The sequence below is a fragment of the Vicugna pacos genome, chromosome 1 (assembly GCF_048564905.1).
Source record: "Vicugna pacos chromosome 1, VicPac4, whole genome shotgun sequence".
Classification (NCBI taxonomy): Eukaryota; Metazoa; Chordata; class Mammalia; order Artiodactyla; family Camelidae; genus Vicugna; species Vicugna pacos.
Genome location: NC_132987.1, coordinates 122,513,659 through 122,540,893, shown reverse-complemented (window position 1 = coordinate 122,540,893; position 27,235 = coordinate 122,513,659). Strand labels below are relative to the sequence as shown.

The window sequence follows — 27,235 nt, the reverse complement described above, 5'->3', positions numbered from 1 at the left end:
AGCCCACAGGCCTGGCGTGCCCAAAACAAGCCCCCCAGGGCAGAAGGCAGGGCAGGCCGGATGGAGAGTGGCCCTGGCCACAGCAGGCAGGACAGCGCAGACCCTTCCCATATAAGGGATGTTTAGGGAATCCAGTAGTGACCACCGCTTGGTTGGCTGGGTAACACCACTTTAGGTTCTAACACCATAATGAACAAGGGAGTTCCTCTGGGAAAAAGAAATCATCACATGGCAACACAGTCACCATGAAAATATTTACTTGTGATCATCGGTAAGTCAGTGAGACCAGCACAGACAGACGCGGCTCTATGGCGCTGGGAGGGGCTTTACGGCTGCAGACACGTCCACACGCACACAGCGGGTGGGGCTGGAAGACCGAGGGGCTACTGAAAGCACCCCGGAGCCTCACAGACTCGCCCTCGCAGCCAGGACCCAGGCTGCAGCTCTCCCCCAAGCCTCCAAAATCTGAGCTCATCTCCAGGAAGGACCAGGTCAGCATCGTCTGGCCTGAGTCAGGGCTCCTGTGGATCCAGGTTTGCAGTCATTGGCTGAAATCCCAGCTCAAATTCTGCATTAGGAAGTATGCAGCTTTAAACCCAAAAACATTCAAAACACCTTACACATACTTTATGTCCTTTGGGGGCTACATGGAGTCAACGCAAGATTCACTTCCACCCCCCAAAACACTGACATCTCTGCCTGTAGCCATCAGGACGGCAGACCGAGGTATCCTGCGGGGATGTGCTAAGGCTGGAGTTTTGCTGCAGGTCTGCCTCCAGCCCCTCTTCACTTTTCGGGGTGCACTAGGGGGCTGCTGCCAGGCTCATGGAGTCCCCTTTTCTGTCCCCCCCGTCCCGCCCCAACTCACCCTCCTTGAGCCAGAAGCTGGGACCTGGGTGAGAAAGCAATCAGTGGTCCAAGCCCGCTGGCCCAGCATCGGCTCAGAGGCGCACGAGGGAGGGGGCCCCGTTCCGTGTCCTCAGACTCACAAGGACCAAGGCTCCCATGTGGGGCTTCCCGAACACAGGCCTAGAGTGGTGTGCCCGCCCCTCCGCTCCAGTCTGCCCAGTTCCACCAGGTGCAGGGTGGCCCTTGCGGGACAGCCCACGGCCTCACAAAGGCATGTCCCTCCAGGATGGTTTCCTGCAGCAGAAGAGCTGGTCCGGTACTGGTGTGGGGGCTGGGGGCGGAGGGGGACTCTGCAGGCCGGGAACTTCCTTCACCGCCACCCTCAGGCCTGGGGCTCCTCCCCGAGGCTCATCCGCATCCGGGGTCAGGGAGGGACGCAGAGTCTGCGGCTGTGAGCACTGGGCTCTGCTCTGCTCAGACGACAGGATGCTTTGAAAACACCTGTTTGCCAGATTTTTAAAAAGAAAATCCCAGGAAGAACTTTCCATTAATATCAAGTTTTAAGATAATCTCTAAGTCAGACCTAAAGTAACTCATGAGATGAACAAATGAGCACAGCGTGCCATGAGCATAAACCCCGCATGAAAGGCAGAGCTGCAGTTTGTAAGACATTGTTTAATTGGTATCTTTGCACGTTAAGAACAGATAATGTTCTGCACCAAGAATGAACTGCAGAAGTCCACAGGGAAACACACGCTATGGAAAGCTCACAAATTTAGGAACCGTGACCTCGGGCCACGTGGCAGCATGCCTGGCGGCAGGTCACATGCAGGGGCCCCACTCCCCGGCAGCGCGGCACAGACCACAAAGCCTGGTTCCTATCACCAGACACACAGATTTATGAGCCAAAAAACATCCCATAGGCGGGCGGCTGATGTGTGTAACCTACCAGGGTTGGGGCAGGGACCCCTGCCCACCTCCCTCTCCCCCCCGTGCCCTCGCTGCCCCCTGCTGGCAGAGGTCAGAAGTGTGGGGCTAGATTCTGAAACCACAGTGCTGGCTGTAAAAACAAGTGGAAATTAATGACACTTCTCAGCTGCAGAAGAGCCACCAGCTACCAACTCTGCACCTGTCACAAAGCATTGGCGGCACAGACACACGCAGGTGCACACCAGCTCCAAGGCCACACCCATGCGGGCCCTCAATCACTGTCCTGCGAGAGACCAGCCTGACTGGCGCCCGTGGGCAGACCGCATGGGTCTCCTGGGGGGACGACGTGCACACAGATTGACCAGGCCTCCCCAAAGCCAGGGGTCCCTCTGAGTGCCCACTCGGCACACACACCCGATGTGCTCCCTGGACAACCAAGGGAGCCAGCTCTCCAGCGAGTCAACGCAAAGAGCCACACGGGCTGAGAAGGGAAGGCCCTGCAGCCTGGCAGTGGGATGTGCATGAGACGGAGGCTCGGTAGCTGTGCCCTTCTCATGGGCAGAACTGAGCCTGGGGGCCGTGTGACTCCCACCCCAACTCAGAAAGCCACGACCACGCTCACAGCATCCCTGTCGGCACGTAGTCCACTCTGCCCACTCACACACTCCCCTCCTTCTGGCCCAGGCAGGTGCTGGGGGTGCTTCTGAGCAGATCCCTGCCTGGCGGAGACGTGCGAGAAGGCGGCCTGCGGCCAGGCGGGCGGCAGGGACTCCAGGCTGCCCCGGCACAGCACACAGCCCCGCCGCGTGGTCGGAGGGCGCCGACTCAGAGGTCAGGGCTGTGCTGCACCAGGAAGACGGTCTCATGAGAAGGTGTGAAGCTCCAGCAGCCGACTGCTCTCACCTCCTGTTTTTTGCCTTTCAGCTGAGGGCTGAGTGTGAGGTTAAAGCTTTGAGACATCAGAACAGCCTGGGAGATCTGCTAAACCTGGGGCTCCGCCCACCCCCCACCCACCAGGCCTCCTGCGCGTCTGTGGGTGGTGACGGCGGGGTGACCGCAGCAGGACCAGGCATCACGGTGCAGCCAGTGCGCTCCGGCCCACGGGCCCAGCTCCGGACCTTCCACCACGCCAGCAGCACCGTTCCGCCAGGCCAGGCCTAACACTGTGAGGCCCAGCACACCCGAAGACTGGCTCTAACAAGTTTAAGAACAAGACATCAAAGCATCGCTGTTACCAGCATGTATTGCAAAAAAGATCGCACAGACTAACCCAGTAACTGTTGCAGAACTTGGTGATGATTCAAGACTGGTTAAAAAAGATGGACTGTATTTTGTAATTCATCTTTAAGGACTACAGAATAAGATTTGAAATCTACACTCTGGTAGTAAGCAGGCGACTCAGGGCCAATATATCTCTCATCTTAAAATAAATTATTATTCTGCATGTTACTAAACTATGGAGGGTTAAAAAAAAGTTAATTCTAACTTGGACCCAAACTGTTATCAAAAACCACTGCCACTGGCCATGGGAAGCTTCTGGATGGGAAATTCTGAACAGAGATAGTCTGGGGCCTCTGCCGTCGCCACGACAAACAGAGTAGGTCCCCCTGAGAACGAGGCTGATACGCGGGGAGCAACATCAGGACGAGAAGGACACTGCCGCGTGGGGAGTTCGGCCGTGGTTTCCCACAGACGCTCATGTTCTCCCTCCGAGCCCTGCCCTCTGCAAAGGCTCCCAGGAGCCCCGTTTCCTTCTCTTAGGACAGAGGGCTCAGGCCACAGCCTCCCCTCGTGGCTGGGGCCTTACAGCCAGCGGAGACAGGAGCGCGAGCCTCAGACCCTGCCAGAGTTCCCAGTTTTACGGGTGGAATGGTTCTCACCGTTCCGTTCCTGACACTGGGAAGTCAGAGGCAACCGAACGTGAGGCCCAAACCTCTGAAATAAAACTTAAGGAACTGAGAAACCTTATGTAGAAAAAGAAAAAGGGTTTCCCGCAGGCGGGTGGGATGGCCGTCTCCCCAGCGCTACGTGGCAGTGACAGCATTGTCCGTTAAAGGCTCTGCGGGGGCCCAGGGCCGGGGGGACTGCGGCTGGCCCCGGGCCGCCCTGCTGGGGAGGCCGCCTCCACCAGCCACGGCCCTCCTCCTCCTCCTCCTCGGCCAGCGGGGCCTGCAGGGACCAGGAGACAAGGACACAGACACCCTGACCCGCTGGCCACTTCGGGGAGCTGAGGCCCCCTGGCCCCGCGCGCAGGCACTCGTGCCCCGTCTTCGTTTCGGGGCATTTTCAACGAAGAGAAGAAAGCAGTACTGGGCGGGGGCTTGTCCTGGACACCCGGGAACAGCCAGGAGAAGGTGCGGGCTCCAGGACAGGGCTGCTTGTGGGGACAGAGCCAGGGTCGCGGACCAGGGCAGCCCTTGGACAGCCTGCCTTCCTGGGACCCACATCCTGCAATTTCCCTGTTTCCCCCAGGCTGTGGGTTCCCGGGGGATGCAAACAGCTGCAACCCCAGAGTCGGGGGGCGGGCTGAGTCTTCAGCCTACTTGCAGCCATGCCTGGGGGATCTCCACAATTCTGGGCAAAGTGGGGCCAGGGAGGTCACCCCGGCAGCAGACAACTGGACCGGTATCAGGGCTTATGCTGTGGCCTTCGGGGCCCCAGCCCACCTGAGGCATCACGGACAGCTGCTCCTCTGCAGCTCCGCCCCACCCGGGGTGGGGGCTGCGGCTGGCTCCCGCACGCCTCTTGCTTCCTGGCACCTGCTAGCACAGGACGTGGGACTGTGGCGGGAGCGATGCAGGGGACGAGGTAACTGGCCGGTGGGGTTAACACGCCAACAGTGGGGCAGGAGCCGCCTCCGGCCTCCGGACCTGTCTGTGCACTAACACGGGGACCCAGTGCATTTGTCACCAGCAGTCAGGGGCAAACAGCACTTAACCTGTTCCCCTAGAAACTGGGTGAGTTTTCCAAAAGGAGCCTGATGTGACCTTCCCACAGGCCGCCCTCGGCCGTACAGCGGCCTCTGTCCTGTTGCCCAGCGGGTCCCTGGAAATGCTGTGAGTCACAAGGCAGTCCCCGGACACGCGTGAGATCTGCGGATTTTGGGGGTCCAGGGAAGGTCCCCGCCAAAGTGGCTGTGCAGGGCCTGTGCCTGAGCTGCAGGAGCCTGTCCACGCCACGGACAAAAGTGGAGTATCTGAACCCCCGGGGGCCTGCCCTGTGGAGAGGTAAGAGGCAAAAAGTTGTGGACTAGGAACACAGGACAGGCCAGACCCAGAAGACATACATCCGGCATCACCCTTCTGGACAGGAACGGGTGACCTCCGACTCGCTCTCAGAGAGGCAGACGCGGGCGTCCCCGGACCCCACACTCAGGACGGGGACCTACCACGCACCCCAAGCCGTCCCAGAGCCCGGGGAGGACACCCCTGAGACGTGGACATGGAGCTGGTTTTCCCGGGGGGCCTGGGGGCCTTGGGAGCGGGGAGCTGGGGGTCCCAAACTACAAACACCTGTGATCACTTAGTTACTCTTGAAAAGCACAACCGGCACATTTTCACAATTAAGACCCGTGGATGCTGGACACTCACGAAAGAAAAAATATCAAGTTTCGGTCACAGCTCTAAGGCAGACGTTACACGTTTCACAAGGACGAAAACGGGGACACCTAACACTGCGTCACAAGAGGCGGGGACTCGCGGCCCTCACAGCACCGTGGCCTGGACAACGATCTCGGGGTTCTCGATGTCCTGCTTGCTCTGGACCATCCTCAGCTCCAGCTGGGCCGGGCTGGGCTTCAGCCCTTCCCCAGACTTGGCTACAGAACAAACAGAGGGGGCAGAGCCACCAGTTACCCCAAGTGTCTCCCCTCCTCCCCCCGCCTCGGCCTGAGCCCCCGACAGCCGGGGGGCCCCAGCTCAGAGAGAGCTGCACGACACTGGCCCTGCCCCAGCCCTGAAGGCCAAGGCCAGGGAGGTGCCAGGAGCCACGGACACCCGTTCACAGCGGCAGAAAGCGGTCGCTCGAGTCCAGCGGGCCCCGTGCCCCTCCCACCCCCAGCCGAGGCGCCACACGTAGCACTCGCCAATGCGACCAGCTGTGGGGAAGGCAGAGTGGTACCTTTCGCACATTTGATGGTCCGCTGCAGAACGTGGTGCATGGCCGACACGGTCTTCTCACAGGCCGCCTGCAGGGAGGGGGACAGCTGAGCCCCCGCTCAGTCGGGCCCTCCGCACCCCCACGCTGCCCACAGCGGCCCGGACGGGACTGTCAGTTAACACAGGCACTGGCTCCAAGATCACCAGTGAGGCCTCATCTGGGCACCAGCTAGCCATGGGGCAGGTCACCCTCAGCCCTTGAGGGAGGCAGGAGGAGGCAGAACCGGCGAGGAGACCAAGCATTCAGGCTTCGGGTCACAGAACTCGGCCCTGAGCCTTGCAGGCGACGGGGAGGGCCCCATCCCAGCCTGCACGTCACAACAGACACCTGCCCCCACGGGAAGGAGGTCCAGGAATGAGGCCGTGACTTCTGCACTTGGCCGGACCACATGCAGGAAAGGCCCCACGCCCCAGTTTACCAAACCAGCCTAACCGCCCGCCCACCCAGCAGGGCCTGAGCAGGACAGCTGTGTCTCCACACGAGTGGGTCGGGGACACTTACCCCTCAAGCGAGGGGCACGGACGGGGACAGCTGACCTCAGAGCCCGTCCCCTACCCTCCATCGAGTCACCGCAGCGATCACACTGCAGGACGAGCTCTCACTAGATTTCTCCCCTGGACGACGCTTCTGGGTTCAGCTGCGGCCCAGCAGAAGCCCTCACGTTTCACCTGGCTCAGCCCCCCGCCGCGGGCCGGGCTGGCTGAGTCCACGCTCCATGCACGCTCTCCCGTTTACGCGCCGAAGCGCCCTGCTGACCTTGAGGCTGTTGGGGTGCTTGTGCGTCCAGGCCAAGAGCATGGCGGCGAAGAGGTCCCCGGTGCCCACGAAGACTGCGTCCACCCTGCGCATCTCCATGCTGATGCGCTGCGTCACCACGGAGCCGTCGGGGGTCCCTGGGGAGGGAGGGGGGCAGCTGGGACCTCGGACCCTCGGCCAGCAGAGGCCCACAGCCTGGGAACCAGCCTGCCCTCCTCCCACTCCTCTCAGCACCACGGCAGGGGGCTCGGTCTCCCCGTGTCACCCGCGTCCCTCAGTGACCACCTGTCCCAAGTGAAAGAATGAGAGACTGGGGTCCCAGGAGCTGCTCAGTGAGGGGCCTGTGGGGGGGATGCAGAGCCCGAGGGGCCGGCACAAGCACCGTGACATGGAGGGAGCCTGACGCCTTGGGGGCAGCGGTGGGAGGGAGCCTAGAGCTGCAGGGACGGCGAACTCACTGAAGTCGGGGCGCCTGTGTGAGTATGAGCGCAGTGTGCACATATGCGCGTCCGTGAGTGAGCGTGCAAGTGTGAGCGTGCGAGTGCCCTCCCACACCAGCCCGAAGGGAGCCCTGAAAGCCCCACCAGGACCAGCTCTGAGCCGGGGAGGCCTGTGGACAACGGTTCCCAGGACCCGGGCTGCAGCTGGGCTGGCCCACGTGAGCCCCAGGAACGTAGGAAGGGACGTTACCCCTGTGTCACCAGTGCGGTCACAGACGTGACTGCTGCGTGGTGACTGTGGGGGAGCCATCAGCACCCTGGGCTCACTGCACCCCGGTTCACAGAAACCTCTCCTGATTCTGTTCTCAGCCTGATCTTTCTCGGGGGTGATGGGAGTTCTGGAAATTGGCTGCCTGCTGAGTCGGTACAACTTCCTATTCGACCCCAAAGCTCGGAAGCCTCAAGGGACACATGGCAGGAAGGCGGAAGGTGGCCCAGCACTGGGCAGGGGGACTTACGCGTCCTCTGGCTCCCCAGTGCGATCAGGTAGTCTCTGCCCCTCGGGGAGGGTAGGTCGGAGCTGGTGATGACCACCGTGTCGGGGCCCATCGAGTGCAGCATGTCCATCACCTGCCGGGGCACAGGGGGCACGTCAGCACGCCTCGACACCTGCACCTGGCAGCCCTGGTCCCCACTGCGCCTCCCCTCCCATCAGAGTCTTACAGGGTCTGGCTGGATGGCGCGGAGCCAACAGAGGCCAAGATCATGGGAGCCACACCCTGGTCCCAGCCCGCCCTGACCAGCCCCTGCCCATCCGTGACAGCTTAACCAGGTTGCAGCCACCGCTGCCCATTCCCTCCAGCTTGAGGTCCAAGCTTGCATGCCCGCTGGCCCCACCCTGCGCCCAGCTCCAGAGGAAGGAGCCAACCCGGCCCCCATCCTCCCTCATCTGGGCTCCAGGGCGGCAGGAGCCACTCGCGGCAGCCGCCAAGCAGCTGGGCTTCCACGCCCCGTCCTCGCTGGGAGGCGGGCGTCAGAGCTGAGCGCGGCTGTGGACGACGTGTCCCCTGCCAGGCACTCACACACGCGCACACACCACATGCACACGCACCCAGAGACCCCTCATGTGAACACACATACGTGTGTGCTCTCCCAAAGCCCACCCGCCTATCCACATGGGCACACTCACCCCACATGTGCACAGCACACATCCCCTCACAAAACGCACGTACACACCTGCACACGCCACACCCCACACGCAGTGTCTGCACACACACACGAACACCACACACACACGCGTGCCCACCAGGCAGGAGACCCTCGGCCCATTCAGGGGGCCTCCCTCCTCTCATCTCTGTCCCCTAAAAGGAGATATTGGAGTCTGAGGCCCCAGCTCCTCAGTGTTTTCTCTTTTCGTGTTTGGATGTAGGGTCGGTGCAGACCGTCCAGGTAAGACAAGGTCACCAGGTGGACCCTTGTCCAACCTGACAGGCGTCCTTATGAGAGGAGATCAGGACACACACACACACAGAGACAATGCCCTGAGTGGCTCTGCCTCGGCCGCCCGGGGAAGTTCCGACAGGGACCGCTGTCACAAGCAGGGCAGACGGTGGCTGAACCCAGACCCAGCGGCAGTGAGTGGCGGACGGCCAACCAAGCGACCGAGATGGAGTTTACGACGCGGCCCCCAGGCCCTGTGGGGGCTGTGGCTGCCCCCTCCCACCGTGTCCCCTTACCGCTAAGGCTTCTTCCTGGCTGTGGATCTTTCTGCCACTCAGCAACCTGGAAGACAGGCAGGCAGGTGAGCCATCACTCTTCCGGGGCCTCCTGTCAGACCCCAACACAAGGCTACGGCGCCCCGGGCACCCCGTTCTGACCCGCAGGGACCGGACGCAGCACCTGCCGGGCATCACGGACCAGGCGGCCGCAACGGCATCTGGGGACCACGTCTGGGGCTAGTCGAGCAAAATTCAGTTTTAAAGGGGACCCAGACGTCATGAGGTGTGGTGAAGTTCCAGACCGTAGTTACTGTTTACACGGAACATCTACGCGGCACAACAGGGGAGGACATCACACACGGCCACAGCACGCAGTGCCAGTGAGGGTGGCCAGCGTCCACGCACAGCCAAAGAGCTGCAAACAGTTGGTGCGTCACATTCGCACGTGCCACCGTCAGCTCAGGGTCCTCCGGTGAGCCGCCAGCCCCGGGGATTGATGGCCCCTTGTCGGGGAACCCCGGGCCCCAAGAGTCCAGGTCCCCAACTTTAAAGAGACAGGACCCGGCTGATGGTCCAACAGAGCTGAACGGGATGGAGACAAGCCCACTGCAGCCTCCGCCATGAGCCACGGCGCCGGGAGCCGCTTCCTACCCCCTTCCCAACTCCTCAGGTGGGCCCTGCATCCAAGAAAGGCCCCCTGAAACTCAATACTGGGCAGCGAGGTGGGGGCATGTGGGTTTCAGAGCTCGGGGCGGCATGGACGCTCTGCCCCCAGCCTGTGTCAGCCACGGTTCAAACCACTTACTCAGCCTCAAACTGGTTCGGGGTGATGATGTCTGCCACGGGCACGACCCGCTCTCTGTAAACGGGGAGGAGGTCCTCCGGGACGTACTGACGGAGAAGGACACAAGCAGGTGAGAGGTGGGCCAGGCCGGGACGGCCTGCGCTGCGGGAACCCCAAGGCTCCAAGGGGTCCGGAGGCAGGGTTGGGCCAAGCCCTTCCATACCACCCCTCCAAGGCGTCCGTGCGGCCTCAGGTCCCCCCGCGGACTCTGCCCTCTCCAGGGGTGACACCACCCACCGGACCCCACACTGGGGCCGGGAAGCCCAGGCCCCCGGCTGTTGGTGTGCAGAATGCAGGTGAGGTATGATTTTTACGTTTTTAAAAGGTTCGGGGGTAAAGTCAAAAGCGAAATAATATTTTTGTGGCACATGGAAATTACAGGAAATTCAAAGTTCAGTGTCCAATCGTGGAATTTATTTAGAAAACAGCTGTCTTCACTCGTTTGGAAACCAGTTGCTCTAACGTACCCCCGCCCGGGCCCCGCACAGAAACCTCTTCTGTGCATCCAGGCCTCCCCTTCCCAGCGAGGACGTGCGCCCGCCCACACTCCAGGCCCCGAGCACTGACCATTGAGCCTTCTCCGTCCCACTTGTCCCCCATCACCGGGTCGCACACTGTGGACACAAAGGGCATCTGATCAGGAAAGCTGCAGCTGGTGAGACCGGTCTTTCTTGTCCATTCTGTTGTTAAATTCCAAGTACCCACCACCGACCCTCATTTATCTCACCTGGCACTTCACACTCTGCTGCCGGGACCCCCGGCTCAGGGTCGGGGGTCAGACACGCCACCACGGTGCCGGACACTGATCACAGCGCCAGTAACCTGCTCCTGCGACCCGCTCCCCAGAGGCCCAGCGGCCACAAAGCTCATGTGCTGGGGATGGGGGTGCAGGGCACGTGAAGGTGGGGCGCCCGAAAGGAAACTGAGATGCCCATCGCGGGGCCCCACGCCTACCGTACACGAGCCGGGGGTTCTGCTGCTTCAGCTCCCGCACGATGTCTACCACCATGGCCAGGAAGGACTTGTCCCTCGTGTAACCTTTGGGAGGGACGGAGGACTCAGTCACCCGACCATGGCAAGGGAGGCACAGCGCCATCACACCCCTCTGCCAGGAGAACAGCGGGCCGGGCCCGGCCCCGCGGCCGGGTGAGGGCAAGCGTCCCCGACAGCCACAGGTACGCAGGGGACACCAGGCGACTCCCGAAAGGAACGTTTTACACGAAAGAACGAAGCCAAGGGTGTACAGGGACCGTCTTCCTCCCTCCTTCCCACTTTCGAGAATGAGCACGTACAGAAACACAACCCTGAAGTCACCCTAGGGCCCCACTGAGAGCCCGGTGGCCCGCACACGCCCTCCCAGGGAGGAGCCGGTCGGGATGCTCTGCCCCACCCCCACCCAGGCTGCAGCGAGGCCGGCCGGGCCCCACCCTCGGCACCCACCCTGGGCCTCACCCGTGAGCACATAGTCGTATCTGTTCACGCGGTTCAGCCTCAGGCCGTCATACAGCTCCCGGAGCTCCTCTGAGTTCAGCACCTGGCCCTTCCAGTGCGCGTAGCCTGGTGGGGGGACAGGACCTCAGGCCCCGACACAGGTGGCCAGCCAGCGAGACCCAGCTTCAACAGGCAGAGCGTGGCCACGACCCCTGGCCCGCCCCCGCGGCCTGGCTTTCCGCCCTGCGGGCCCCGCACAGGCTGGCCGCGGGCCGCGGCGCCCCCTGCGGGCAGGAGGTGAGAGCTCCCCCGCCGCAGAGACGCGAACGCCCAACAGCACCCGTCAGCCGTGTCCAGGGACAGCATGGCCTCTGGTTGCCCCCCCTTAACTGGCAGGGAGGGCCCAATGAAGTGGAGGTGAGCCCCTCCCTCCCAAGGCTGTCCCTGCAGGCTCAGGTGTCCGCTAAGAGCTGGCGGCCTCTGGCTGTGTCCCCGCAGGCGTTTGCGGCCACAAAACCCCGCAGGCCCAGGGAAGGACGAACACCTTCCCAGCGGCCACATGGGCCTGACTCTGCAGCACTCGTGGCGCGTGCGTGTCCCGGGGCCGCTGTGACCAAGAGCTGCGGTGTCACGGGGTGGCCCCTCTGTGGGCCATCTCCTCCTGTGTCCTCAAGGTCATCCCCCCTGTGGGTGTGTCCTGATCTCCCTAAGGACACAGTAGGGCCACCCATTTGACCCCATCGACTTTAATTGCCTCTTTAAGACCTTATCTCCACGTATGAGCCACATTCTGAGGTGCTGGCAGTCAGGACCCTGACATGAGCCCGGAAGGGGGCACAACTCGGCCCACGACAGGGGGTGACAAAGGTGAGGTGCGCTGCCCGCCAGGTCCCAAACACAGAGACCCATCCACCGTGAGGTCTGCTTCCTAACCAGGTAAGAGGGTTTGGGTCCACACCTGTTGGTGCCCCCCGCACCAGCTTCATCTTCTCACACTCAGAGGAGCCCACAAGACCCCTGGGATACACAGGGGCACTCGGGTCCTCCGTCCAACCCACTCGCTTTACAACTTTACAAGGTACAAATGAAAAAACTCTGCAGAGGCTGAGCCGGTGACCCTGAGGGACCCAGCTCCTCACTGCGCGTCTGCTGCCGGCACCTGTCCCCGGCACCCCAAGCCCCAGGGCGCCCTGGGTCCACACCTGCCGCCCTCGCCCCCAGGGGTCACCACCAGGCCCAGCAGCTGGTCACACTCCAAACTCTCCGTGCTGGCCTGCCCCGCCCGCCAGCCTCCAGCCCCGTCCAGTTTCATCCAGTGCCTGTCCAGGGGCTGGGATCCTGGGTAACAGGAAACCATTGCAGAAGGAGCAGCCACAGAACAGTGGCCTCTGGCAGGGGCAAGGCTGCCTCAAAGGCCACAGGGGAGGCTGCGGGGAACCTCCTGTGATTTGAGGCCCAAGCCAGCTTGGTCCTTTACTTTAAAATAAACAAATAAAGGGAAAGAAAGAGGGTAGTTGCTAAAACAGTTAAAACAGTAAGCTCCGGGGAGGTTCACTGGGTTGACCGCTTTTGGGGACATTTCCAAATGTCACTGTGCCCTGCACACTTGGAGACTGAAAGCAGGAAAGGACACTTAGTGAGAACAAGGGCCCTTTCATCTGCGCCTGGCCCGGAGTTCCTCCTCCCGCCTTGTGACTGCCGATCCCCCTCCCTCCCGAGAGCCACGCCCGGAGAACTCAGGCAGGGCCGGCACCCCCTCCTGCGTATCTGGGCGGCCCTCTGCCAGCTGCTTCTGGGACGTTCCGTGCTCCGAGGTTCCGTCTGGGTTCAGAGCGATTTCAAAAGAAGGGATGTGGGGACACTTCCAGAACTGCGCAGCTTTGTCCTCGTGCCGCTGCTCCAGCTCGGGGACCCCCGGGGCAGGGCAGTGCCAAGGCCACAGGGTGGGGAGCCCGGTCCTCGCCCCCATACCTTGGGGACTTTCCAAGGGACGTGACCCTCATGTACCCCCGAGCCGGCAATCCCACTTCAAGGCTCCTGTGCGAGGAAACCCCCGGGGTCCTCACACGTGAAGACACACACACAGCCCATGAGGCTCTGGTTTTCAACAAAGAAAATCAGGACCCGCTCTGCCCCTCCCCGTCCGCGTGGGGCCCTCCTCAGGCCCCGTGGTGTCACCCTGTAGGCAGGCGGCATGGCCCCAGAGCAGGCGCCAGGATTACAGCTCTCGGTTCATGCAGGAAGCTGAGGGGCTGAGGGGTTACGTCGCCACCCCGGGCGGCCCAACCCCGAAGCAGCTGGGAGGATTCAAGCCCACAGCCGGCACACCCGGGCCCCCTGCCCCCTGGCCGTGCAGCCTCAGCTGGGGCCACACCTCCGAGGGGTGGCCTCCAGACTTCCAGAGGGCCGCTTCTCACACCCACACACAGCTCTGCGTGGACATGGCCCGAGGCTGACGCCTTACCTGTGTGGTTTGAAAACTGGACAGAGTTCACTGCGTCGACCTCAAACCCCAACACCTGCAAAATGGACAGAGGAGGACCAGGCTTAAGGGGGCCGGCTGGGCGGCCACTGACCCACAGAGGGCGCCCGGCAGTGGCCTGCGCAGGCGGCAGGGTCCCCAGTCAGCCTCAGCCCCCGCACTCCCCGTATCTAATAGGGAATGTGTCGGGGAGCAACCAGCCCAAGGGGCCCAGGTTGGGAGGCCGAGGCCCACCTCCTGCAGCTCAATGGCTCACTTCCAGAAATGCCCCCAAATGTGTCATCTGTTCGGACACCCAGAGGGCAGTGAGGCCGTCTCAGTTCTGGCCCCGTCCGGTGAGAGGCAAGGCCAAGGGCACCACCCACATCCCCCGGGAGCCCAGCCTGTTGCCCCTCCATCACCACGCGTCCACCGGGAGAAAGGCACCCAGCCCAGAGCCAAAGGGCCCAGAACAATCACAGCGACAGACCCGCACGCCTTCGGGGAGGGACCACCCCACACCCCAGCCTCACGCCAGCCCCTCATCTGGGCCTCCAGCCTCTTTGGAGGCGCCAGTTAAGGGAGGGGAGGGGTGGCACTGGTGCCAAGGGAGCTCCCACCCAACCCCAAGAAAGCTCATCCACAGCAGACGAAGCAAGTGACGGGGGAAAGCTAAAGCCAGCACTGAGGTAGCAGCTACGTTTATAAAAACTAGGAGCTGCCTTTTTAATAAAAGGGCAGAAAGCTGGTGTCCACAATGGCCGGGGTGGGGCGGGGGAGGGTGTGGCTCAGTAGAAAGGTGCGTGCTGAGTGCGCACGAGGTCCTGGGTTCTATCCTCAGGACCTCCATTAAAAACATACAAAACAAACAAAACAGAATGGCCAGAGGTCCGCGCAGCCAGGGCCGACAGCCGCGTACGCCCGACACGGCGACGTCTAACAGGCGCTGCAAATCTCGAGCTCCCCATCCATCCCTTCCCGCCCCCCCCCCCCGTAGCCATGCGTTTGTTTTCTATGACTGTGAGTCTGTCTCTGTTTTGTAGTAAGTTCATCGTGCAGCACAGGGAACTATGTTCAGTACCTTGTAGTGACCAGTAATGGAAACCATGGAGAGTGCTGTATGTGTACGTCTGACTAGAACATGGCGCTGCACACCAGAAACTGACACATAAACTGACTACACTTCAATTAAAAAAAAAAGTATTGGTTCCCTCAGGGGAGTCGAGGTACAGGACACTGCAGATCCACCTGGGGGGGGGGTCGGGGGGGATGAACCACATTCCCTGTGGGGCCCCCCGTGCCCCTCAGCCGTCAGAGGTGGTGGGCGTCAGGATCCAGGACCCCCCGGCCCGCCTCCCAGCCTTGGTGTCCTGCCCTGACCCTGGGTCCCCAACAGGCCCCACCAGCACCTTCCACCTGCCTCTTCTAGGCTGGTCCCCTGCCCCCAGCATCACTGCAGGCAGCCCTGGGACAATGGCCCTGCTGCGTGGTCCCCTCCCCGCCCCCCGAGGGTATCCAGTGCATCCCTCTGCAGGGCTGGCCGTCCCAGCTGCCCAAGGAACACTGCCCAACAGGGCAGGAAGGCCTCTGGTGCAGGGCCAGGTGCTCAGGGGCACAGCCGTGAACCCCCACCCACCCCGAAGGAGCGATCTCACAAGCTGGAGTAGCAGAAAAGACAGCGCACAGCACGGTTAACTGAAAATCTCAGTACCTGCGGAAGGGACGCAGATGAGAGTGGGCCCTGCACCTGCAGAACCTCCCAGAGACAAAAGGGCAAAAGAGCGAGCGAGACAGAAACTGAGCGTGCAAGAGAGACAGAGGGTGTGTGTGTGAGTGAGTGAGAGAGAGGGGGAAGCTGGAGACCCAGAGGAGAGCCTGGCCCCGGGGCCCCATCCCTCCTCCATCACTTTGCTCTGGCCCTGTCCTTGCCTTGCTGGGCCCCAGTAACTTCCAAACCCTCTCTCCCTCTTCACCTGAACACCAACCAGCTTCAGGTCTCATCCAAAACAGGCAGAGCTCTCTGGCGACCAGGAGCGTGGCTGCTCTGGGCAGTAGGGGTAGTGGCTGGGGTGGGGGTTCTGGGTGCAGACATGGACGACACCCCAGCTCTTCATGGGGGGCAGTTCCCCGGACATGCTCCCTCTGTGGGTTCCTTGAGTTACACACTTGAGATTTGTATTTAAGACGTCTTTCCAAACAAATTAAAGCCAGTATTACGAGGACTTCAAGCTGTGAAAGAAAAATCAAGTCTTCTCAAATAAGAAAGTTAAACTGGCACTCTGCAAACTCACTGGCCTGATTTCGCAGCCTCTGAGACACAGAGAGAGCTTGCAGTATCTCAGATCCGGAGAATTCCTATCAACTCTGCAGAAACAGACCTGAAGCAGGGGTGACACAAATCCTGAACATCCTGCTGGAACGCCCTGCTCCACGGCCCCTGGAAGTGCAGACCATCAGCCCTTCGGAGCCGGCACGTCTGCTATTTTTGTGCTCTTCAATGACGGCGCTAAGCCCCCGGGCTTCAAACACCAGCAGCTTATTAATTCGTACCCCGTGCTGGTGTCGGGCACCTACCACACGGCACACGCAGGGCCGAGGGGCCCAGCTCCGAGAGGGACCCCTGGGACCCCAGGGACAGGGGGCTTCTGTTGTCAAAGCCCAGTCTTCAGCTCAAGTGCCCGCCCCCTTTCGCGCTTGTTTCTGGGATCTGGGCTGCAGCCCTGGGCATCGCGCCCCAGCTCAGTTAGCAGCTCCCACCTGGGCACTGGGTGGGGAGAGCCGGGAGATGGGAGGGTCCTGCCCCGGCGGGTCACCTTCCCCTGGCAGCGCTCTGTACCCACAAAGGCGGGGCCCCCAGGAGCAGCTGAACCCACTCTGCGGTCTTCCCGTCTCTTGCAGGCACAGTCCTACACATCACCCCTTTTCCCAGCTCTAAGTCCTAACAACCCCAACTGTAAGCAGACAGGGCAGCGTGCCTCGGGAGAAAGAGCCAGGCGGGGCCTTCCTGACACGAGGGAAGCCATTTTTGGCCTAAGCCTTTGTGAGCTGAGCCTGGGCACAGTGCTCGTCCTGGACAGGTCTCAGTAATTCATCATCTCAAGGAGACTAAAGAATGCAGAAACAAGGACTGTCTCAGGCAAGAGAAGGAACAACAGCAGATAATACATCAGTTGTAAAGCGTCCCAGATCTGTTTCCCCTCGCTCACCCCTGCAAACCCCACTGAGTGCAGGGGGAACCTCCAGGTGAGCCCGATCTACTTACACGAACCCTTTAGAAGCAGTGTTCTCTCCCCTCAAGGCAAAAGAGAAAAAACCCCCAAATAAACAAATGGGACCTAATCAAACTTAAAAGCCCTTGCACAGAAGAGGTAAGCATCAACAAAACAGAAGGACAACCTAGGACGGGATTAAATATTTGCAAACGATGCCAGGGCTTAATTTCCAAAATATGCAAACAGCTCATACATCTCAGTATCAAGAGACAGACGACCCAATCAAAAAATGGGCAGAAGAGCTGAACAGACATTTCTCCAAAGAAGACATACAGATGGCCAAGAGGCACATGAAAAGATGCTCAGTTCTGCTGGTTATCAGAGAAATGAAATCAAAACCACAATGAAGTATTACCTCACAGCGGTCAGAATGGCCATTGTTAAAAAGTCCACAAATGATAAATGCTGGAGAGGGTATGGAGAGAAGGGAGCCCTCCTATACTCTTGGTGGGAATGTAAACTGGCACAGCCACTATGGGGGACAGTATGGAGGTTCCTTAAAAAACTAAAAATAGACTCACCCTGTGATCCAGCAACCCCACTTCTGAGCACACATCCAGGGAAAACTATAACATGAACAGACACCTGCACCCCGTGCTCACAGCAGCACTGCACACAGCAGCCAAGATGCGGAGGCAACCTCGGTGTCCACCGACAGGTGGCCGGGTAAAGCTGTGGTACGTTTATATAGTGGAATACTATTCAGCCATAAAAAAGAATAAATCATGCCATTTGCAGCAACGTGCATGGACCTGGAGATTATCATACTGAGTGAAGTCAGACAGAGGAAAACAAGTATTTTATGATACCACTTACACGTGGAATCTAAAAAATAATACAAGTGAATCTATTTACAAAACAAACAGACTCACAGACACAGAAAACAAACTTCTAAAGAGGAACGAGTAGGGGAGACACACTAGGAGCATGAGCTTAACAGATACAAATTGTTACACGCGAAGCTGATCTCCTGAACAGTATCAACGCCTTGTAACAAGCCGTGACGGGAAAAGTCTAGAACCTCTCAATGTACACTCTGCTGTGCGCCTCAAACTAACACTGCACTGTACCCAACTGCACTTCAATTACAAATTTAAAAAGCGGTGTTTTCTGGCCGGAGCCAGAAGAGGAAATCAGCGTTCCAGGTGCTCTGAGTGGGAGGAGGACCCCGCGCACTTCCGGTGGCCCCGGACACGGAGGCCACGCGAGCAGCAGCGCAGCTGTGTGGCCGGCGTCCCGCGCAGCGTTACCAGCTGTGAGCCACAAAGCCACACGGACAGAAGTTACACTAAAAGCAAGTAGGATCAATGTCCTAACCAGTTCACCGCGCTTCTCCGCCGGCGAGGACCGTCTGCGGGGCGGCTGCGCGGGGCCCCGGGCTCCCCGGCAGGACCCTAGGCAAAGCCACCGAGCCTCTTGTCCCGCGCAGGCCAGCAGTTCAGGGTCTGCAGGTGGAAGTGCTCACAGCCACGGAAACTGGCCCTGCTGGTTTTTTCACCATTTACCAAAAACAAGACTCAATTTAACGAAAAAAGAGGAAGACCTGACTAGTTCAGTGTAGGGAGGGGAGGAGAAAGGGAAGCGGGGGGGAGGTCTTGCGAGATGAGGGGGAACACCACCACCTCCAGCTTCCCCCGCCAGATGCCCCTCCGGCTGGGTCCCCTCCTCCTGAGGGCCCCTCCCCCAGCCCAGTGCAGCCAGGAACAGGTGCTCCTGGTTCTTCCCAGGAGCCTCTGTGCCACCGTTCTCCTCACTCCTGACCCCCAGATGCACCCGAGGAACCCCGCCCTTCAAGGGCACGCCGCTGCCCGTGAGACAGTGAGACGAAGCCCAGACCCCCAGGCTACACATGCCACCGTTCTGTGATTTCCACCCCTCCTGCAGAGCCGCCTGCCGGCTGCTCTCTGAACCCTCCAGGCCTCTGTGAGCCTCTCACCTGAGCCAGAACATCGTCCCTTGGGCCCAAGCCCCCGTTTGAGACCTTGCCTTCTCAGCCTCCACCGGCAAACGGAGTCCCGGTTCAGAGAGAACTAGAGCCCCAGCGAGGAGCCCCAGGATGAGCCAGCGCCCGCTGCCTCTGGGGACGAAGCCCGGCTCACAGTGACCACGTGTGCACAGCTGATGCTGGGAACCCAGGGTCTCAGATCCGAGAGCACCGTCAAGGAGCACAGCCAAAAACTGCCCTCGGGCGGGGTCCTGGCGTCCGCCTGCCATGGGAGGCCAATGCAGAGGTGCGCCTGGGGTCCTGCCAGGACGGGCCGCTGCCTCAACCCTGGGTCCTGCCCAGGCCGGGGCGACAGCTTGGAAAGGGCTCCAGCTTCCACCCACCCCCAGTGCAGGGGAGACCCCAGCAACCAGGGCACACATGCACCCAGGAGAGCACGTTCAGATGCTCCGGAGGCGCGGTCACAAAGAGCAGCAAGAGCTGCACAAGGACGAGTCCCCGCCCCCCCAGCCCCCACCTCCAGCCCCACGCAGACCCCGGGCCACCTCTGTCGGCAGAGCACCCTTGTCGAGGGCGGCCACATGTGTCAGGGGATCCCTCAGCCTGGGGGTGACGCACCCTCCCAGCCGCCACCGGCCCACCTGGCTGTGGCATCACTGTCCCCCTGCTGACGGCCAGGCAGACACAGGGACACGTCATTACCTTAGCGGTCACCCTGCCTGGAAGTCAGAGTGCTCAGACCGCAGGTGGGGGAAGCTCTGGAATATTCCAGAGCAGCCCCCCCCACCCACCCAGACCACCCTGGTTCCTCTAGGGGAGGGGTTCATGCTGAGGCTTGTTCTGTAAGACCTCCAGCCCCTCTCCTAGGAAGTCAGAACTGGGGAAGGGGGGACGTAAGAGCCACGTGATTGTGGTTGGCTTGATCTGCCTCGGGGCCTGTGTCCCTTCCACCGCTTGCTACTGGTCAGCCCCACAATTCAGTCCAACCCACAACCAGCGGCTTCTCACCTCCAATGAGAACTTCGACTGGAAACAACCCTGTGTCCCCTGAAGCAGCCTCCCCAGCTCACCTTAAGTCCCAGGGCCGCCTTCGCCCACTGTGCACCCTTGTCTCAGTGTCACAGCCCTGGACCGCATCACCGTGACCCAGCCCGGCTTCCGGCAAAGGTGCGCCGGTGCTCACTGCGGGACCAAGGCACCTGCCAGGCCCTGCCGGGGCCCCGCGTGCTGGCTGGCCGGGCGCTCTGGGTGCTGGGTGTGCTGCAAAGCCCTAATAGAAGGGGTCTCGCCCCAAGTTCGCGGCGGCACCAGAGCGGGGTGGGGGGGCACTGCCCTCCTGGGCCCACGTCCCCAAGCCTCCTTCCTTTCTCCTTGAGAAACTCCATTTCTTCTTCTCAGTGTCACTCTTTCAGATCACTGAGTAATCTTATTTCAGAGCTCCGTGTGGGGGAGCAGCAGGGGACAACCATGCCCACGGCCACACGCGTCACAGAAGCCACCTGCTTGCAAACACACCAGCCCCTTCCAGGGAGGGCAGTGCTGCCCCAGGTCCCTGTGAACAGAAGACAGGACGCCACACAGCACAAAGCAGTGCTGCACAACACCCACCACACGTACACACCTTCATACCCACGCCTGAGCACGCACACGCACGCACCACACACCCACATAGCACGTGACCCACAGACACGGAGAGGAAAAGATGACAAGGACCACTGGGCTCTGGCTCTTCTCCACGACGGGCAAAGAGGGATAACAGAAACCTCAGTCCAGCATGAAGCAATCCTGGAACTTCTGGGAAAAACATAGAAGCAAGGGAGGAGAAAGAATGAAGCAACACTTAGGTTCCAGGATTGGGACACGTCGTGGGCCAGACGGGGACCTCAGAGGCCGAGGGAAACCACAGGGGGAGAGGAAGACTCGCGTGGCCTGCAGAGCACAGGAATATTCCAGAGGACACTCACAAGTGTCCCAGCCCCAGCGCATCCCCTCCAGGAAGTGAAGACAACGGCCAGCGAGGCAGGAGGGAGGTGCGCTTCCTGTCACCCGCTCCCACACACCATTTGTCAATGAGTGTGTCACCACGAGACAGCATGAAGGCAAAACCTCTGTCTTATAAAGGGCAGGTGACATTCTTCCAGCAGCTTCCAAATGCAGTTCTGCTGGAAAAGGTCCTTTTTGTCCTAGGAAAAAATGTAAAGCTGTTCCAAAGGACCACGTGTTTTAAGCGTTCGTCAAGAGGCCTTCTGAGGCTCAGGGGGATCCTAAGGGTGAGAGGTTGGAAATAAGCCCCTTGTGGCCTGAAGTGACCCGTATTGAGGGGACCCAGTATTGAGTTTCTAGGAGACCCTGGGTGAGTCACCCACATGTGCACATGTGCTACTAAACACCAGGGCCTGCAGCCTGATGGCTTCTGCTCTGCTCCAGAGTGGGCAGGGGGCTGGGGGCGGTGGCAGGTGTCCACGGACCCTCAACCTCTGTTTAGCTCTGGTAGCCTCGTCACTCGGCAGGCAGGGGTCCCAATCCAGGCTTCCAGACAAGGGGTCTCTCAGCACACCGCGCTGCCCGCCAGCCTGCCGCTTCCTGCAGGGTGGCCAGGCCACAGTCCACTGGCCAAGAGGCCTGGCTTTGAGGCCCCTGCACAAAGAAACAGAATCTCCACCCAACCCCTCTTTCCCTCAAGATGCCTTGGGTCCACTTCTGCACCGAGGGGCCAAGAGATTCCAAGAATGAGGCTGGCTTCTGCAGCCCCTAAACTGAGCTGTCCCCAAAACCATCTTCCAGGGCCCCCTGGGTGGTCTCCCCTTCCCATCTCGGCAACATGGTATTTAAGTGGGTTTTAAGCTAAGGCCCCAAGTCAGATTCTCAAGGCCACTGGGATTCAGTACTTTACTGTCTCTCCCTGAACCATGGCCTTTCAGGGCAGCACCTGTCCTGCACCGTGAGCCTCCAGTGACCCCCCAGCACAGAGGTCACACGTGTTCGAGTCAGCAGTTCCAAACCCCAGACACAGCCTTGGAAGGAAGTGCCAGCACACAGTTGGCGTGGGCCAGCTGCCTGTCCCCGGACACCTCCAGGAGGGCTGGTCTGGCTGGCAGAGCAGCTGCTGGCACTGGAGGTGCTGGCTGCCCTCCCCAGAGAAGCACCGGCGGCCGGGCTGGGAGTGAGGACCAGGAGCTGCGGGTGAATGGGTCCTGACTCTCATTTCCAAAAAGGGTGGCTTTTGGATTTTGTGCCATCAACTTCAGGCCTTACATTAATTCTCTAACTTGTGCCACTTTTAAATTTCTCTGAACAGGCTCCTTCTAACCCACAGTGGACTGAACGTGGCCCCTAAAATACTTGATGACTGGGGGACCCATGCATACGACCGTGTGTGGAGAGAGGGCCTGGGTTATCTCCATGGACCCTGCATCCGATAACACATGTCCTTATAAGAGACACACAGGGGAGAAGGACATGTGACACGGAGGCAGAGATTGGAGGGAGGCAGCCACAAGCCAAGGGACGCCAGGAGCTGGAAAAGGCAGGACGGAGCCTCCCCTCCAGCCCCTGGAGGGACTGCAGCCCTGCCAATGTCTTGACTTCAGACTTTCGGCCCCTAGAACTGTGGGAGGATAAATCTCTGCGGTTTTAAGCCCCAGTTTGTGGCACTTTGCTACGGCCACCCCAGGAAATTCATAGTAACCCTAAGCTCTGTGGGCCTGCTGTTTTTTCACCAAAATGGGAAGCAACAGGGCAGAGGCAGGTGCGGGGCGGCTGGAGGACCCCAGGACCTCCACGCTGGGTGGGTGGGGCCTACGGAGGCCCGGCGGGCCCGGCAGGCTCTCCACACACAGCGGGTGGGGGGGACTCAGCGGACCCAGCCTCCCTGCCGGGAAGAACCGGAGGTTTTCTCCTTCCGAGAGGACACAAGGCCCGCGGCGCCTGGTGTGGGAGGGGCTGCACTCGCTCCATCCACTCCCGTTCTTCCCCCTGAACCAAGGCCAGAGCAGCGGGAGGCCCCCCACCCTGTGTGGGGAGGTGACCCCAGATGCGTTACGTGGCCCGACGCCCTTGACTTGGCAGCCCTTCTCCTCGGACGGGGACATGAGGGCCACGAGCGCCACGAGCCCGCCCTCCCTCTTGGCAAACATAGACCAACCTGCCTGACGTTCTGCCTCCTGTGTCCCCGGTCACAGTAGCACGGTCCCCTTGGCCACTAAAATGGACTTTGGACCCGAGCCCAGAAACAAATCCAAAATCAGGGTCAAGGTTCTGGTCCTTTCTCTTTTGTATAATGTTATTCTCTGCCCATGGGCTGCCCACCTGAGACCACAACCAGTATGCTGTGGGCACCTGGCGAGAAGCAATTTGGACTCGCTGGTGTCCAGCGGGGACAACTTTGTGTCTGGGCGTGCCCTGGGAGCCTGGCACCATCTGAATGCCAAGACAGCTGTTCTCACTGTGCCAGTGAGGCTTAGAAAGACTCGGGAGGGATGGCCAGTCCCTGAGCCGGGTCTCCAAGACCAGGGACACAGGCTCAGTCCCCACAGACAGCCTCTCCATCCCGCCACAAGCACATCCTGTCTCTCCAAGTTTGTGGGGCCCAGCCAGAGCCCACCTTCTCCTGCCATTTCTAAGTTCTCTTCCCCTACTCACTCTGTGGATAACCATGCCTTTGGAGTCCCCAGCTGTATGCACCGACCAAACTGCAGAACATACTCCCCGCTGAGCACAGCTCCGGGTGTTAGGGGAGGGCCGGCACACCGGGGCTAAGGCTGTGTGAGCCCCACCCACCTCCTGCCTTCCCGCTCCCGCAGGGCCCACACGTTGGGTGGGGGAGCAAAGTGCCCGCAGGGGACCCTGTGGCACATCCTCAGGAGCGCGGCAGCCTGGGGCAAAGCCAGCATGCGCAGACTCCTGAGGAGTCTAGACTGGCCAAGGAAGCACCAGGTGGCTAAGTGGAGAAAGTGTCCCGTGAACTCAGCAGTCTCTGGAAACGGTTCCTGTTATGGGCTGAACCGCGTCCCCCAAGCTGGACCTCAAACAAGGACCGTGTCAGCGTGCTCAGGGGTCTGAAACAAAGTTTACTCTCTCACAGCTCTGGAGCCTGAACCCCCATCAGGTGGGCGTGGTCTGGTGGAGCACGTTTTGAGGACCACCATCTCCGACTTTCTCCCCCTCCTCTCTATCCATCAAAGACTACGTCTTCTGTAATTAGGAGGAGGAGGAGGTAATTAGGCCAAAGAACAGGGGTAAGGAGGTGAGGACCCAACCCTCATCCAGTCCTGATGGGGATCCTGGCCTCCCCAAGATGTCCTATGCACCAGGCACGCGTGGCTGCCACCTGGCCCTACTACCTTCTGTCTGGTCTTTCCACCCAGTGAGGGGTCAAAAAAGCACCCCTGGGCACTGGGGCCACTGCACTCTGCAGCCAACACCTCTAAGGCACCTTGGAGAGGTACCCACACCCTCCACGTTCCTTGGTCTGAACACGTGAGGCAGGAATGGTGCCCATTCTACAGATGAGGCAACTGAGCAATGTGGAAGGTGGCCGCTTCAAGGTGAGGACCTAATGAACTACCCCTCCTCCTGGACAAGCCTCCAGGGGAGAAAGACGAAGAAAAACAAAGATCCTGGCTCCCCTCCACAAGGTTAAGCAGAACCCACTTCAGTCACCCCCTGGGGAATTCAGGGTATTAAAAAAAAAACCAGGAGGCGGCTCTAGGCGCTTGAGGTAAACAGGCCTTGAAGAGTTAGATGCATACCTCAGACAGAATTTCAGTGACCTCGGATTCCTGCATCTTCCCATACACAGTGAAGTACTAAAACCATTAACTTGAGATAGTTGTCCTTTGCGATCAGCGGTAATCCCTTACCCAGATATATGCTTGACTGCATGTACTCCCCAGCCAAAAAAGTCATATGTGAACTGGCTTCTCCCTGACCTCTTTGGAGCAGTCCCCTCAGAGCCACTGTCTCCTGGGCTGCCATCCTCAGTAAGTCCCCAAATAAAACTTAAACTCACAACTCTCGCGTTGTGCATTTTTCTTTAAGTAGCCTGGAGGAAGTGCAGGGATGGACTAAGTCAGAGGCAGAGGCCCTGGCCCCACCCCAGGGATGACAGGAGGGAGGAGGTGACACCCCCCATCTATGTCCCTCAAGCACACAGGTAAGGATGCTGGGCACTGGGGAGACCCCAGGTGAGAACTGAGATTCTGTCCCTAAGAGGTGTTCCCCAGGTGGGTGGTTCAGAGGACTCTTCTCCCCACCCCCAAGTAACTGGAAAAGGAAGTTGAGGGTTAAGTGCCTGGAAATTCAGGAATAAGGCCCAGCATGGGCAGAGGAATTGCCCAGTGGAAAGAGAAAGCAAGAGAGTGGCTGCAGGTGGCCGGGGAGGAGGGAGAGGCCTGCACATCTCTGCCAAGGGCGACTCCCAAGGCTCCCTCCAAGGCGGGGTGGGGCTGAGACCACTATCTGGTGGGGAGCCGCAGCTGTCCTCAGCGCCCTACCTGGTCCCACCTTCCCTAGCCGCCCCTGCTTCAGGGACCTTGCACCTTACCCCAGTATAGTCCCACCCCAGTGGCCCTGCCCAAGCCATCAGTGGCCAACAGCTGGGGGCCTCAGGACAAGCCCAGGTGTGCACCCTGAACGCCCCCGGTCTGCCCCCTACTGGTCGGAACCACCAAAGACCAGGTGGCCAGAGTGAAGCGCCACTCACATGTCCACAGGTGCACACAGATCAGGGGCAGCTGTCAGGTCACTCTGGACTTGAACCTTTGTACCTCTCCACCTTCAAGTCTCTGCTCCACTATTTCCTCCTCGGGTGACGGGCCTGCCAGCCTCAGGCCAGCCCTCAAGCCTTACTGAGGCAGTTCTGACACCCTACAGGCCATTGTGACTGGGTGGCCCTCTATGTCTTCAAGGGCCCAGCACAGGGACCGAGCACACAACAGCACACCGGCTCCTGGATCCAGGATGGGGCCTAGGGACAGCGGGCGAAAGATGAGTGGTCCAGAGAGCCACCACCCCGCCTGGACGCCCAGCCTCCTGCTGAGCCCACAAGGCAAGGAAGGCCTGTTCCCCCAACGCTGGTAGCACCGCATGACACCCCGCCCCACGCTGGCCCCTCCTGCTCCTCCAAGGGCCGCTCAACCGTAACCTCGGGGCTGCAGCAGGAAGCAGTGGGCGCCGGCTCCGCCGCAGGGAGACGGTGTGAGCCCCTCCCCGAGGGCAGGCGGGGGAGGCCGGGGGGAGCCCGTGGGGGCCCCGGTAAGGAAAGGCTAACACGTAAAACGCTAAGCCCTGCACGGGCCCGAGCCGGCGTCTGGGCTTTTCTTCTCCCGAGCCCACGGCGGCAGGCAGGCCCCCGCCCCCGCCCCCTCCCGGCGGCCACTCCCGGAATGGTCAGCCGCAGGCTGGAGCCCACTCTCGCCGCCCCAGGCCTCCCTGCCAGATTGCCGCTGCTCCTTCCTCCTTTTCCTCCTCCCTCTCCTTCTCCCTCCCTCGGGGCATCCTGACCCACAGGGACAGGGACTAAATCGGGAGCCCGCCAGGTGAGCAGGGCAAACACCTGCCTACCCAGCGCCCTCCTTCGCAGGGTCACCGGCCGCCGCGTCGCATTTTCTCGCCCTCAGGGTAGGGCGGGCGGGAAGGGGCGGGGGCTGACGAGTGCGCACAGCTCACGCACCGGGGCTTCATCCCAACCAAGCGTCCCCGCCCCCCGCCCCATCCCACCGCAGGGGCCCAAGAGCAGCCCGGACCCCGCCCCCGCAAAGCGCCCGCGTTGGGCACCCGGCGCTCCACACTGGGCCCTGGGGCTGCCCGGGTGGCCCGGCCAAGGTCACACGGCCCGGCTGCGGCCACCCCTTCGCGGGGCCGCACGGTGGGGCGCGGGGACACAGCTGGGTTACGTAAGCGTACCTGCAGAGGGAATGTGGCCGCCCGGTTGCCCACGTAGCCGCGGACGACATGGCTCTGGATGGAGAGCACCCGGCACTCCTCCTCCATGCCGGGCCTGCCGCGGCGGCGGGGGGCCGGGCAGAGTCTGCGTCTCCACCGCGCGCTGGGGCTCCGCTCCGGCGGCGCTCGGGATCCGCTCCGCTCCGGAGAGGTCCCGCTCGGCGCAGGCGCCCCGCTCGGACGACAGACCGCCTCCCTCTGACCTCAGCGCGGCTGGGAAACCGCGGGTCCCGCGCTGCGCGGGGGCGGGCCGGGGGCGGGGCCGGGCGGGGCATCGGCACAGGCTCCGCCCTCTCCGCCCCCACGCCGCCCCGGGGGGGATAGGGCAAGGGCAGATCTCAACCCCGCGCCAGGTGAGCCAGTCGCGTCACTCTGCGCTCCTGGCACGTGGTGGCCACCCTCCATTCGCCGGGTTGCACTTTCAGTTTTACCCGGGAGGACACTGCGGCGTCGGCATCCTTCATTCATCGATTCACTGAGATGTTCG

The 27,235-nt window shown here is 60.9% G+C and overlaps 1 protein-coding gene across 1 annotated transcript; it reads right to left on the bottom strand.

Annotated features, from left to right (window-relative positions):
* Window positions 1-5,082: 5,082 nt before the first annotated feature.
* PDXK (pyridoxal kinase) lies at window positions 5,083-26,975 on the bottom strand. Its single transcript, XM_072969992.1, has 11 exons — window positions 26,710-26,975; window positions 13,591-13,645; window positions 11,148-11,252; window positions 10,650-10,733; window positions 10,263-10,309; window positions 9,657-9,742; window positions 8,870-8,915; window positions 7,652-7,763; window positions 6,694-6,830; window positions 5,899-5,965; window positions 5,083-5,596 (listed from the first exon to the last, which is right to left on the bottom strand). The coding sequence occupies exons 1-11, from the start codon at window positions 26,794-26,796 to the stop codon at window positions 5,484-5,486; spliced, it is 939 nt and encodes a 312-aa protein (XP_072826093.1). The 5' UTR covers window positions 26,797-26,975; the 3' UTR covers window positions 5,083-5,483.
* Between the last annotated feature and the right edge of the window lie 260 nt (window positions 26,976-27,235).

Bases quoted from the DNA above. Each gene is read 5' to 3' on its own strand.
- PDXK (XM_072969992.1), bottom strand. From the start codon at position 26,796: ATGGAGGAGGAGTGCCGGGTGCTCTCCATCCAGAGCCATGTCGTCCGC. The intron at 8,916-9,656 runs GTAAGTGGTTTG...CCTGTCTTCCAG, and splicing joins CCGAACCAGTTTGAGGCTGA to GTTGCTGAGTGGCAGAAAGA. The intron at 5,966-6,693 runs GTCAGCAGGGCG...CCCTCCCTGCAG, and splicing joins AGCACCCCAACAGCCTCAAG to GCGGCCTGTGAGAAGACCGT.